Source organism: Haemaphysalis longicornis, unplaced genomic scaffold, assembly GCF_048455015.1.
Source record: "Haemaphysalis longicornis isolate Haplotype H1 unplaced genomic scaffold, Haemaphysalis longicornis Haplotype H1 scaffold_3, whole genome shotgun sequence".
In the NCBI taxonomy this organism is placed as follows: Eukaryota; Metazoa; Arthropoda; class Arachnida; order Ixodida; family Ixodidae; genus Haemaphysalis; species Haemaphysalis longicornis.
This window is the reverse complement of record NW_027526335.1, coordinates 159,467,011-159,482,009: the sequence shown is the minus strand read 5'-3', so window position 1 is coordinate 159,482,009 and position 14,999 is coordinate 159,467,011. Positions and strand designations below refer to the sequence as shown.

Sequence of the window (14,999 nt, the reverse complement as noted above, 5' to 3'; positions counted from 1 at the left end):
TCTACACGCGGCACTATAAAAGTCAAAATAGCTTTCAAGAGAGGTAACTGGGGCCAACACAAAGTGCAACATGCGGTTATTTTAACACCGCAGCGTAGATGAGGTACTGTTGGCTCCGGTGTGTCGTTTAAGAAAATCATTTGTGCTGTATCAGTACTTCATGCGACTTCTGATGTGTAAATTACTGGCTCATGAGTGTAGAAGTGCTTTTTTGTGTAAGCTGCTTTCTTATTCACATTGTGCTTGGAAATATCTTGAAGTTTATCACCAAGCTTCACGTATTTTTTATCGCATGAGGCCAGTTGCGATGTGAACGAGCATGGGGAATTGCGGACGAGCCAAACACTACAAAGTAAAATATAATTCTCGTTTAGCGGACGAGGCGGTGAAAGACTTCAACGGCTTTAGCACGACCACCGGGTGGTCGAATGAGCATCACCCTCATTAACTACCGCGCTTACAGGCGCTAGCATGTTTTAGGTGGTAATTGTCAGCGAAAATTGACTTTGGCGCATGAGTTGAAGTGAAAAATAGAAAACGCCTTCCATGGTTCTTTTCGGCTATCTTGAGCTGAGCCCTGTGGAACATCAGCATGTTTTCGCTGCATTGAAGGTCCTGCTTCCGCTCACACCATCTTTTTCAAGTTTCTTTTTTGCGAGTAATTATGCCACACAATTTGCAATCATAAGTTTCTTGCGCTCACATCTCTGCTTCGCAGACATCACGAAAGTTTCAAGTTCTGCTAGGTACAGCAGAGTAGGGCAGACAACGTCTTTCGGGGTAGTTGGTTGTTTTACGGTTGTCAGTTTGCCACGTGCGGTCCCCAAAAAAGCGCGCTCGGTTACGCAGGTAGTTATTGCATCAAAGACCAGGTGGCACTTCTAAAATATCAACTTTTATTGATAAAACACCCTAAGTCGTTTTTCTGTTTCCAAAAGACGCAGACTACGTTTTTTGAGTCATGTTATTCGCCTCCAGCTCCCACAACGCCCATTCTTTTTGGTTATCTCCACCAAAACTATCCTTCCCCCACCAAGGTTTATGTCACTGGCTAGTTGGTAGGTTCTCCTATGGTCAAATAAGTACATAAGCTTTGACACGCCTATTTATTTGGTCGGTTTGGAACGCGTTCCGAGGAGAAGGCTGATCGCGTGCTGCCGATCTTTGCATATTGCCTGCCGCTTCCCCTGTGGTATTCGTCCCCATGACGTCATCGGAACATCTTTCATTGCTTCCACGCTCAACAATTATTTCCCTATAGGTGAATCGGAACTGACCACGTCCAGCCAAATGTGTGACAGCGCGTAAAAGCGAACGTTCATTGGTCGTAACTGACAGTACGAAGAAGTAAATGGATGCTTAGCTCTGCATGTTCAGGCTGGATTTTTTTTAAAATTATTTCGAAGCTGCTAAGTTCTGTGAGTTCTGCTCTAGATTACGCAAAAGTTTCAGAGCGTTTTTGTTTTGCTCAGGACGTCTATTGGTGGTTGCTTGACCTGTTTGCAAAATGTAATTCCTCAAAGTCTGTCCCTAAAATAGTGTTAAGTGACAACTGTCACCACCCACAGAAAGTGCCCTGGAATACGAAAGACCACGCGGAAGTGCAGGTCCTTTATATTGTCCAGTTCTGCACTCCAAACGAAGTACCTCCGAACAAAAAAGAGCGACCACCCACTACCTAACACAGGAAAGCCAAATGAAGGCCTTGACAAGCCGTTCCCGCTTTACGAACCCCTGACTGTAATGGCCGAAAACAAGCGCAACAACGCTACAGGACCAGACCACATCTCCTACAAACTATTAGCCAACCTTGGCGACGAGGCTCTCGGGGCCTTGTTGGAGTATTTTAACGACTTTTGGACTAAAGGCAAGGTTCCGCAGCGGCGGTAAACAGCAGATACAAGATTTATTTCTAACCAGGCAAATCCCCGCACATGGATAATTTGTGGCCAATATACTTCACATCGTGCGTGGGAAAGATGATAGAAAGGTTTGTGCTCAACCGTACGCTGGAATAGCTGGCTGAAACCCCACAAATGCCAGACACCATGTTTGGATTTCGAAAGCATCTCGGAACCCAGGACGTGCTGATTGAGCTAAAGGAATAAATCTTCGCCCTTACCACCCGATACTCCCCGCGAGCAATACTAGAGCTCGACCAGCTCTAAGGAGCTTTCAGTAACGCGTCGCACGAGGCGATTCTACAAAACGTTAACAACACGGGATGCGGGGAGAGAAGATACAACTACATTATAGACTTTCTTTCATACCGCACAGCCACAGTCGAAATTGAGGATATCACCTCCGATCCCATCACCCTCCGAAGCAGAGGTACACCCAAGGCTCGATCCTCGCCCCGCTCCTACTTAACATCGGTTTCCTGGGTCTACCGGCAAGGCTGCAGAGTATTCCAAATTTAAACCAAGCGCTCGACGCAGATGATATAACAATTTGGACTGGCACTGACTCCCTCGGGAGACTTCAAGACTGCCTGCAGCAAGCAGCTGACGCTGTAAAGCAGTACGCAAAGGGAAGCGGACAGGAGAGTTCCCACAGAAGTCAGAACTCTTGGTGGTCCGGCGTCGTCGCGCTAAAAAATTTCAAGGACAATATTGACAAATTTAGAGGGCCACACATTAGGCCTTGCAGCTCACTCAGGCTACTTGGGCTTTTTGTGCAGTCTGATGCAAAATGGGACATCATGCCCCAGCGTCTCCTCAACGACCGAACAATGAGTGCGTATGATTCGTGGAGTCACAAATAGACAGCGGGGAATGAAAGAAGACGATATCATCCGTCTTATCCTCGTCTTTGTTCTATCGAGGCTGACATACACAGCGCCCTACGTCACTGTAACCAAGACAGATATGGAAAAACTCAACACCCTCATCCGTAAAGACACAAAGCAAGCCCTTGGGATCCCCATGATGGCGTCAACCGATAGACTCCTTCGCATGGGTCTGCACAACATGGTGGACGAGCACATACAGGGCCACCTCTCAAGCCAGAGAGCACGGCTTGCAATGACAAAAACCGACAAAAACTGTTGAACCGAATGACATGCAGCCCCAAGACGGGAAGCTGAACGAGCAGCTTCCTGAGCGGTGGCAGCATAATATATTATCCAACCCATTGCCAAAGAACAGGAACCCGGTTCACCACTGCGGGGGACAAGAAGCTAGAGCTAAAGCCTACAAGAAATACGGCACCCTCCCGGAAACGGTCTACACAGATGCAGCCGCAATCCGCGGCGCAGAAACAATAACAGTGGTAGCCGCCACAAAGACAGAGCTCATTGCCCGTGCCACCGTAATAACGGCATCGTCCAAAGAAGTGGAGGAGCTATCTGTGGCGCTTGACCTCACGCAGACAAAAGCCACGGTGGTTGTAACAGACTCCGAAAAAGCGTGCAGGAGGTTCAGGTCAGGCTGGGTGACACCAACAACGCACCGCATGCTCTCAACCAAAGTCCCCGACAGAAAAGTAAGGATTGTGTGGACTCCTGCACGTGCTTCTATTAAGGGCAATAAATTTTCCCACAGAAAGGTTCGAGGACTTGCCGACCAGACCTCGGAGGATGTGGAGAAACCTATAGCTCTTGTAACACCACGAAATAACACAACATTACAAGCTTACTCGACGGAATTTCCCGCTACCGCACCCACACCTCATGAAATCTCAAGAAACAACTCTTAGACTCCTACAAACTGACACCTCCCCGCATCCAATAGGGCTACACCATATATCCCCCACCCAATATCCAGCAAAATGCAAATACTGCCTAGAGCCTGGCACACTCACACATATTAATCAAGCCCCACCACATCCTCCGCGCATCTCAAATCATCAAGAGCAGTAGGAGACATTGCTGGTGTCCAGCCCCGGCCTCTCGGAGCAGCTCCTACTCACCGTGAGGGCAGCCGGTACTAAGGCAGCTCATGGACCCTCGTGAAGAGGGAACCACTCCTGCAACATTGTTAGCGCTCTGATAGTAAACGTTTTTTATATCTTTCTTTCTCTGCTAGAATAGCGAGATCAGTTTGGGCAACATCGGGGTGCTCCCTGGTGTAAAAGAACTACGGCAGAGCATTTCCGGGGCTGGTGAGGGGAACATTGCAGAGATGCTCCCGCCAATAAAATCTGTAGCTGTTTCGAAGCTGCTAATAACTGCTCTGAGCTGGTAAATAAGAGGCCAAGCATCTCACCGGAAGAGATGCTTCAATGGTCTGGTAACGCACTGCTCGTGGTAATAGGCAAACTCGACTAAATTTCTCGCAGGGTGATAGTAAATCACCCGCAGGAGCCACTTAGGAATCTTCGGGAAGACCTCAAGACCTCATAGAATCTGCGGGAACACCTCAACAATGCCCCAATTAGAAAATGTAAACAGACCGAAACTACACCACCCCTCGAAAAGTCACTTTCCTTGCTGTCTGCTCAGAATGGCGATTTTATAAACTATAGCACAGCACAAATGATGTATGTAACGATGTAAAAAAAAAACTTACATGAATTCCACCCTTGCTCAGGGCGAGGGTTACCTGAAATACAAAGTAGGCGAACGGGTTAGAGACTGCTTAAGGTAAACAAATTTGGGAATTCATCGTGTTGCATGTAAGGAAGGCAGAGTAATGATTGCAGTCTTCAGGTGTATAGTTTGCAAACTTAAAGCGTGATTCCAACTCAGATGGAAGTGCGAACAGGATAAAAAAGCTGTCTTGATTGCTGTGTATTTGGATGACTTTCTTTATACGACAATTAAGAGGAAGGGATTAGCAAACAAGGCAAGTGTAAATATTCTGGCATTCAGCCCAACAAAAAACATCACTGTGCGCGTAATAACTAATATAACAAACCAATAATGTTGGTAAGGTACGGAAAACCGTTATTTTGCCACTAAATAGCTTAGTGTTTGGGAAAATGCACGAGGGTGACAAAGCTGGGTACATTAGAGGACTAGTTGAAACAAAAAAAACATTATCTATTAATTAAACACTTCTCAGCCCGAAAATATTACTGGCCAGAAAGCAAGGGCGGGGATCGGAGCACACATTTATTTTAGACAATACACAGAAACATCGGAAGCCTGAGCAAACTCTTAAATCAGTTACACTTTCTTGTGCCGGTCTTGCTGCCTCACATGTCTTCATCTCGCTTAGAGTAGCAGCACAGAGAGTGACTGGTGAACGTTTGAATAAATTCTCGTCATTTGGTTTCGTAAAGAGCAAAGAAAATTTGGAGGCCGCATGGCGTATGATGTTGTCGATTGCCGGGTCATCAGTGCGCAGTAACTTTTTAAAGTCTGAAATGGTAGCCTTATTATCGAACGTACGCGCATTGGAATCTTAATTTACGCTGTGTGCAAGCCAGCAAATCAGAGCCTGCGGTCTTCTTAAAGGAGCGTTATGTATTTCTGATCAAACACAGCAATGAGCTGGTAATCCTACGTGCAGACTCTGGTGGCGTAGTGGTCATCAAGCCAGATCGGTATTCTAGAGGTCGTGGGTTCGGATCCCACCCAGCGGGCATTTTTTCTCCACTTTCTGTCTTTCTTTCCAAATTCTTTATCTGTTTCAATGACCTACCACATACTTTTCTTTGATTTCCGAGGTTTTCTTTACGGCCAACCCTTATTTCTGTGTTATTTCAACGATCCTCTCATTTCCTATTCTGATTCGCTACATGCGTTGCGAGGGCCTCTGTTCTGTCAATCTCGGTGCCGTAGAAAGCTTAAGAGGGTTCAACGCTGGTCGACCACTCTCGATATGCTGTAGACACTCGAGTCAAGGTCCGGGGGTTAAAAAGAAGGTCCTCTTCACCCCGAGTAGCCGAGTGGCGCTGGCTACCACTCCCAAGTGCAGTAAACAAAGATACCTGAACATAAATACCCCAAAAAGTGGAGGGGAAAATAGCCCCGCCGGTAGCGTAGTGGTCATCGCACGAGACCGGCATTCTGGAGGTCGTGGGTTGCGATCCGACCCGTAGGGCATTTTTTCACCACTTTTTTTCTGAGGACTGCCAACCCTTACTCTGCCTTAATCCACCGAGCCCCTCATTTCCCATTTCTGATTCGCTACACATATATATATATATATATTGTAGGCGGCCGATGAGGCGGTGCGGCCGAGACCACGTTTAGTGAGGTTGCGCTGGCAGTGCCATGGTCAGGACAATGCAAGTAGAACCCGGGTGTCGCTCCAGACCGGGTGCCGGGTGCTGAGTGTCTTTCGTGCCATCTGGCCAATCTGCTGATGATGATGGCGGCGCTACAAGGCTCCCCGCTTAGTGCGGAGCGCGATACAGAAAACTGAGCTAGGTGTTGTTTTGTGCAGTACTGCATGTTAATGCAGGGGGGTAGTAGGAGAAGCACTTATCGAAGTTCACAGGCACATGTAATGTTTGTCCGTAGCGAGAGAGAGTCCGTGGGCAGTCAGTGGTCTAGTGGCAGGGGTTGAGTAAGTAAAGGGCACGGTTATGGTCGTCGGCGAGGTAGCGTCCGGGTAGGGGGCAACCTGTGGTGGTCGAGGCTGGGAGTGCGGCCGTAGACGCATTGCGGGGCAGCCACAAGGTGAAGCATGTTGCAACAGACTGACGACCGGAGTGAGGGCTTGACTGTGCCCCGTTGTGGGCTCTGTGGCTCAGTCGCTGTCTGGGCGGCTTTCGCAACTGCGGTGGGAGGCGGCATAGCGGAGCCTTGAAATGATGAGCTGCGCTTGAACTCCGATGGCGTAGGATCCCCATCTTGCAAGCTGGTTTTGTCTGTTTGATTTATAGACAGACGGCTTAGCTCCGATTGCTGCGTCTACCTAACACTGTCCTGGAGCAGGGAAACGGTCGACGTCTGGGGCCCAGCCTTTGATGCGTCTCTTGATTGCATGGGATCATTGGATACTTTTTTGGCTACGGTTGTTGGGAGGGGCGTCCCGCAATCTTCGCTCCGGTATCGCCATCGTATCCAGGGTGTGAAGATTGTCAATAGCAAGCTGATGTGCTTCGAAGGTAGCTTCGACTTCCGGAGTCCGCGATCTGTCGTTGGCTGCTGGAGGCAGTTCCAACTGAGGCGAAGAAGACGGCTGTCGTACACCGGGAGTACAGCGCTCATGAAGATCGCTCTCACTCGTGCCGTGCAGAGAGGTTTCGCAGCCACGAGCGGCAAAGCATTCGGCACTTGCTGGGGTCGGTGAAGCCGACGCAACAACCTGTGGCGCTGCGGCATGGTGTTACCCAGCTTCCACTAAGTGAAAGGTCGGCTCTGTAGTGCTGCAAGCCGTATACGTATAGCCGGCGCTGGCATTTCCTGGCAGGCGAGATTGAACACTGCGGCGAAATTGTATGCGCAGTTGGCGTTGGAAGCTGTGGTGGTGTAGAGGATGGCGTCGGCATGGGCGTGATGGAGGTGGGCGTGTCGTCACAACCATGGCTGTAGTATTGAAATGTACTGTCTGAGACGCCATAGTGCTTAAGAACAGCCTTCTTCAAGTCATCGTGGGTTGGTGGGCAAGGTGGTGGTAGCCGGATTTGGGCGAGGAACTCGTCAGGGAACCGTGTCGCTGCGAGGTGGTAGCGCAGCGGTTGGCCCCTTACGTTGTTGATGAAAAATTGGCTCTCGAGCTGAACAAACCATATGTGCAAAGAGATGGAGCTGCAAAAACTGGCTACCTAAGTTAACAAGAGCCAAGGAGACTGCCTCAGAGTGTTCTTCACTGCAAAGACACAGAAACAGGTCGTTCCCTTCCGCAAAATTGTGAGTGAAAGAGGTACTTGGCAGAACAGAATTAGTAAATTCCTGCAGAGTTGTTTGAAGCAACTAGATGTTAAGGATCCGTTTGAAAGAAAAAACACGGAAACCGTTATTAGTTTTTTACAATCAAACGAAGCTTTTGGCCATGCTTTTCCTATTGACGTAGAAGACCTGTTTTGTTCTATCCCTCACGATGCATTGTTTCGGGTTGTTCGGAAATGTATTGAATCTCATGGGGAAGTGGCCTTTCAGAACTCAGCTGGGATAACTGTTGATAGGTTTTTAGCATTGCTTGAGTTTTACCTCACCTCTACTGTTGTACAATTTGACGAGGCCCTTTATGATCAGAAACAGGGTATATGCATAGGGTCATGTGTTGCTCCTTTGTTGTGCCATGTGTTTTTATCAGAAATTGACAGAGCGTTGAATGAGGGGCCCGTCTGCAACCAGGTTGTTTCTGTTTTTCGTTACGTTGACGACTTCTTTGTACTTTTAAAAAGCGACCCACCCATACAGATGATAACACCATTGTAGAGGTTTTAAGTGTTTTAGGTTCCATTGAAAAGGGCTAACCTTCACCCACGAACTAACAAAAGATAACGGAATTCAGTTTTTAGACATAGTTATAACAGTCTCTGACAACCATGTGTGCTGGAAGTATAAACCAAGGTCACGAAAAGAATTGTTGCCATACGATTCAGCACATTCAAAAACTATCAAGCGTGCTATAGCTTCCGAGTGCATCATGTCGGCTTTAAAGAAAGCTTGCCCCCACAAGGCTCAATAAGGCTTCGAAGCGCAGATTATAAGGTTAAATCAAGCTGGTTTCCCGCAATAAGTCGTGTCTTCGGCAGCGCAGGCAGTATTGAACAAGTTAGGAACGGAAAACGCGAGTATTGACAATGGAAGTGAACGCAACAAAAAACATGGAGTTGTGCCTTATGTGCACAAGACGTCGCATAACCATAAGTAGGTCATGAAGAGATATTGCGTGGAAATTGTGTTTTCGGCACCTGTCAAGCTTGCGGGGATGTGTTCGCGCATTGAAACGGGTAACAATAGGCAGCAAGGGTGCGGAAAGAAGCACAACAATTGCTACGTTGTTTGCTGCGTTGGAGTAGTCTACCAGATTCCCCTTTCCTGCGGCAAAGTTTACGTCGGACAGACTGGCAGGTTTGGGAACGTGAGGTTGCGCGAACACGAACTTTCCATTAAGAATCACGCAAGTGGACATCTCCCCAATTATTGCTCGGCGTGCACGTGTAAGCCACTCTGTAAGCCACTCTTCAAACAAGTTAAGATATTATGTAAGTGCAAAAATAGGCGAGCAAGGGAAATGCGCGAGGCTCACCATATCAGGAAAAATGGAAATGACTGTGTCAGCGATACGTCGATTGTGCTGTACAACAGTGAGATGTTGTTTATCGACGAGCGTGTGTAAAAATGCTCACCACATGTTGTTGATACGTCATGTTTTGAGTTTGTTTTTGGTTTTCGCGCGTGCGCAATTATAGGCCCATATGTATATTTATGTGTGTTTCTGCGTGGAATACAGTTTGCTCGCAAGTCTGCGCCTGTCTTTGTGTACCTCTATCCGTGTAGCGTCTTCCTTAGCGCAGCTTACCTCTTCTGAGAAAATGCACCAACTCGCCCAACAACAAGTCCTTCTAAACTACATATGTTGCAGCGAGGGGTCTCGAAGTCCGGAAGACCACAGAGGCCTGGGAGTTCTAGATACGCGCCCATGATCCCAGATGATTGATTGATTGTGGGGTTTAACGCGCCGACGCAACGCAGGCGATGAGGCGCGCCGTAGTGGAGGGCTCCGGATTAATTTTGACCACCTGGGGATCTTTATCGTGCGCCGAAATCTCGTACACACGGGCGTTTTTGCTTTTCGCCTCCATCAGAAAAGCGGCCGCCGCGGCCGGGAATCGAACCCGCGACCTCGTGCTCAGCAGCGCAACGCCTTAGCCACTGAGCCACCGCGGCGGGTCATGATCCCAGACCCGTCACCTAGTGAGGGTTCGGGTACATAGGCCGGGAGTGGTGTCGTAGGAGGACTGGTGGTGGTAACGGCTGCAGGTTCTGTTCGAAGTGTCGTCTGCCGGGTTTTCATACCGTAGTGGTTGAGGACAGTGTCTTTTAAGTAGTCATACGCACTCGGTACTGAGGTCGGCAGCTGTATCTGCTCATGAGGTCAGCAGGTAGCTTCTGTAATGTCACGAGGTACCTGATTTCCGGGGACCAGATGTCATTTACATAAAAACGGCTCTCCAGGATGACGAACCATGCAGCGTGGTTGGTGATGTGGTCAAACGGAATCAGCAAAGGAAAGTCTGGGAGTGCGGGGGACGTACTTCACTTGCCGTCGTCCGCGTTGTGGCTGGGGAAGCAGATTTGCGAAGCCGCTTGTCCTGACCACCAAATTGTACGCGGCTGATGAGGCGGTGCAGCCGAGCCCACGTTTACTGAGGTTGCGCTGGTCGTGCCATGGTCAGGACGGGGTGAGTACAACTGGGGTGCCGCTCCAGACCGGGTGACGAGTGCAGAGTGTCTTCCGTGCCAGCTGGCCAATGTGCTGATGGGGATAGTGGCGCTACAGGAAAATAATATATATATATGTATATGTATATTAATTTATATATATATATATATATATATATATATATATATATATATATATATATATATATATATATATATATATATATATATATATATATATATATATATATAGATATATATATATATATATATATATATATATATATATATAAATGTATATATATCTGTGTGTGTGTAGCGAATCAGAATACGAAATGAGGGGCTCGTTGAAATAAGACAGAAATAAGGGTTGGAAGTCAAGGAAAACTCGGAAAGCAAAGGGGAGAATACCGGTCTGGTGCGAATTCTGGAGGTCGGGGGTTCGGATCCCACCTGGCGGGCATTTTGTTTCCCCTTCCTTTCTTTCTTTGCAAATTCTTTATCTATTTCAATGGCCTACCAAATCCTCCCTTTGCATTCCGAGGTTTTCTTGACTGCCAACCCTTATTTCTGTCTTATATATATATATATATATATATATATATATATATATATATATATATATATATATATATATATATATATATATATTGAGAGAGGAAAGCAGGAAAGCAGACCTAAGGCAGGGCGGTGTTTATTCCGGCGGTCGTTACTCAGGAGCCAGCCGAACCAACGAACTCCGATGATGATTAGGATCGCGCGAGCCCAGCGATACGATGATGACACCAAACGATGCGTGAGCGAGATGATGCTGATGATAGTGTGTTTGGACACAATGGAGAGAATGACCACTCAAGCAATCAATGTGAAGACAGCGCTCACTATATATATATATATATATATATATATATATATATATATATCTTGTGAGGCCGTAGATAGCAGACGACCAGACCGTGGCTTCGTAGCTCCTTTATTCGGAGGCGAGTCGACTAGAACGCAAGATGGCGATCAAGCCCCAGCACTGATGATGATCTCCGAAGAAGCGGGCTCGTCGATGATGATGAGTTTGTACAGGAAATGAAGAAGTGATCACCTCAAGCCGGTGGTGATGATAGTGGGCAATTGCTACCTATGGTGGCATACAGGCTGTAGCCTCAAACAAAGCTCACACTAATGCCCCCTCTTGGGAAAAGCGGCCGCCTGGCCGCGGATTAGGCAGGATCACGGCGAGTGAAGGCCTTAAGCCGGGACACGTGTACAATCTCTGTACCGCGACGACGACGGTCCGAAGTTCCACAAACTGGGGTGACGCGATAATTGACGGGTGAGGTCGCCTCGAGAATCTTGTAAGGACCAAGGAAGCGGTGTAAAAATTTCTCGCAGAGGCCGGGAACGCGGACCGGTGTCCAGATCAAGACTTCGTCACCAGGGGAGAAGTAAACAGATCGATGAGCAGTGTCATAGCGTTGTTTGCGGTCCTGTTGACTAGCTTCAGTGCGCGTGCGAGCAAGCTGGCGGCAATGTGCGATGCGAGAAACGAATTGTTCGGGGGACGATGCAGAAGGGGAAACCGGAGCGGTAAAGAAGCAGGTATCCAAAGTGTGTGAAGGGTGCCGACCGTACACAAGGTAGAATGGGGTGTATCCTGTGGTGCGTTGAACTGCGGTGTTGAAGGCAAAAGTAACAAAAGGTAGGATAGTGTCCCAATTTCTGTGATCAGGCTGTATGTACATCGAGAGCATGTCGGAAAGAGTGCGGTGAAAGCGTTCCGTAAGTCCGTTAGTTTGAGGATGGTAACTCGATGTCATCCTGTGAGAGGTGTTAGCAGCTTGAAGTACATCGGAGAGGACCTGCGACAGGAAGCTCTTGCCCCGGTCACTTAGGAGGACGCGAGGTGCGCCATGGCGAAGTAAGATATTGTGCAAGAAAAAGTGAGCGACGTCAGCAGCGCTGGCCGAACGAAGTGGAGCCGTCTCCGCGTAGCGAGTTAGATGGTCAACGGCCGTGACGATCCAGCGGTGACCAGTGGCCGTCATAGGCAATGGACCGTAAAGGTCAATACCGACCACTTCAAACGGTGTAGCTGGGCATGGAACCGGCTGCAATAGACCGGCGGGTGGAGACGTAGATCTCTTGCGATGTTGACATGGCGGGCAGGAGGCGACGTATTTGGCGACACTGGTAGACAGTCCCGGCCAAAAGAAGCGACCTCGATTGCGCTCGTATGTCTTGTGAAATCCAAGGTGGCCAGCGGTTGCGTCATCATGGAAAGCTTGCAAGATGCTTGAACGAAGGGAACGAGGCACAACTGGAACCCATCCGGCACCATCGGTGTGGTGGTTGATACGGTGAAGCGCGCCATCAACCAACCGGAAATTTCGTAGTTGCCGACGTAGGCGGCTATTAGGTGGTTGCGTCGAACCGGTGAGCCGATCGATTATGTTTCGGCAGTAGCTGTCGGCGCGTTGACGGGCAACCAAGTCGCGGAGATCAGCAGACGTGACATCTATGGGTGCAATGGGCAGGTGGAGCTCATGGGTGGGTGTCACCAAGTCGTCCGACGACTGCGTGAGCGGGCACCGTGAAAGCGCGTCTGCGTCGAGGTGCTTGACTCCGGACTTGTACGTAACCGTAAAGTCGTATTCTTGCAAGCACAGCACCCACCGACCAAGTCGCCCAGACAGGTTCTTCAATGAAGACAGCCAGCACAATGCGTGATGGTCTGTAACGACCGTGAAATGTCGGCCGTAGAGATATGGCCGGAATTTTTGTACAGCCCATACAACCGCCAGACACTCTTGCTCAGAGGTTAGTAGAGACAGAGACAAACGAGAAAGACTTAGAAAATAAAAATAAGTTTACTGACGTTTCAGGGAGAGGACTCCCTTTCTTCAGAGTACTCTGAAGAGTACTCTGAAGAGTACTCTGAAGAAAGGGAGTCCTCTCTCTGAAACGTCAGTAAACTTATTTTTATTTTCTAAGTCTTTCTCGTTTGTCTCTGTCTCTACTAACCTTATTTTTTTCGCGCTCTGTGTGAGTTTTTATCTTTTCAGTCTATATATATATATATATATATGGCAACACCATGAAAGTTTATGTGTCTTCCTTATTCGTTGTGGATACATCACGAGTGTCCGGACAATGTAACCAGTAAAAGTAACCACTGCCCCGCCTATACGGTGAATCGTACGTAAAAGCTTTCACTTTGAGATCACATAATGGAAACCATTAGACGCGGGATGGCGCAAAATTAGCGCATTTTGTAATCAGTCCTGTTGAAGTAGCTAGAGTTGACAGCCTGCCCTAACGGTTAGCGCTCAATGTTTATTACTAACCTTAGGTATTCTTTCAATTTCGCCGGCGACGTGCCAATCAATGAACATTTTACTCATCGTACCCAGAGGTCCACGTCCGGTAAACTGCTTACATCTTAACGCGTGATGTTAAGCCTAATGTGGCGCAGTTGGATACCCACGTCCCCCTTCCTCTGCAGCGGATCAAATTTTGTACGTGTGAGTTGTCCTCTGGCGCTCCTTGGCCTCAGTAAGCCTTTCGCCATAAAAATCCAAACTTCGTCATACAAGTGAGTTGTAAACTAGATAATACGGAAACCTTCACGTGAAGAGGCAGCAAGTGTACGAGGTAGAGCCGAACTCGTTTGTGGTAGGCCAAATTTATTAATTGATTAATCAATTTTTTATTTTATAATTTTGCAACAGAACGATTGCACTTGTACTGTTCTCCACAACGTTTATGTTTCAAACAGCAAAACAATTGTCTGGACAACGAAAAGTTAATCCTACGGCGAGTACGCCAACCATTCCGTGACTTTATCTCCTATACCCTTTCCGAATTTGCGTATAACGGGGTTCTCTGTCTCCACTTTGAAGGAAACCCTTTACGACATAACCCAAGCGCTATTCTCTACATTTTCTTAAAGCTTTTGCGTAGCTTTCACCAAAATAACGAAGTCTTTCAACGTGATGTTTTGCGACAAGCTCTCAGAGACTACAGTCTTGGCTTTTATCAGCAGTTATGAATGTGCCTTGTTCCATCTGCCGTACGAAACACAAGTTGACTACTTCAGACCACCCGCTTATCAATGGTCGTACAAAGCAACTCAACCAAACGCTCTAGCCATGCTATGTATTTACCTCAGGTCTATGGCGACTGGGACGGTGCTTCACCCTAAGTAGCAACTGCCCACAATTGGTCACATCACGGCACTGAGTGGATGCTACAAGATTTGTCACTGACATTATTGAGATACGGGGCATGCACCAACTGACAGGCGAACCCCACCTGGGCACCTTCTAGCAGGCCTTCACTGCTTGACGCAATGGAAACATTTTCTGTAGCGCTTGGTGTTTTAGATGTCTCGTAGCTATACACTATGCCAGCAATCTCAAAATAAAGACCCAACTGAAACTACGTGCGGCATAAAAACTTCGATTAAATTGCGGTATCCTAAACAACACAACTTGTTCGAAAAGGTAGAAACACAAAGCAAGGAAAGATGGATCTGAGGAAATGCAAATAACTCACATAGGCGCCCGCCTTGTCCATTCAAATCTCTGGATGTGGGACCTGAAATTAGAAGTAGACAGGCCAGTTAGAGAACTACACGAGGAAAAATAACTTAGAAATTCATGTTATCATTTAACACGGGTGAATTTGTGCGCTTTATTTCGAAAAAAACGAATTTAAAGCTTCTAGCCAAGAGAACATGTAAGTAACACACAGGATCAAGGCCATTGCTGGCGTGGTC

General features: G+C 47.7%; 1 protein-coding gene across 5 annotated transcripts in view; it reads right to left on the bottom strand.

Moving 5' to 3' along the window:
* Nucleotides 1–14,999, bottom strand: part of LOC144175221 (uncharacterized) — a 119,494-nt gene that overhangs the window by 81,968 nt on the left and 22,527 nt on the right. For all 5 annotated transcript variants that reach the window (XM_077704325.1, XM_077704326.1, XM_077704323.1 and 2 more), the window contains exons 3-4: nt 14,777–14,818; nt 4,509–4,541 (exon numbers count right to left, since the gene is read on the bottom strand). In XM_077704325.1, coding sequence (XP_077560451.1) covers nt 4,509–4,541; nt 14,777–14,818 — 75 coding nt within the window. The remainder of the gene's footprint in view (nt 1–4,508; nt 4,542–14,776; nt 14,819–14,999) is intronic.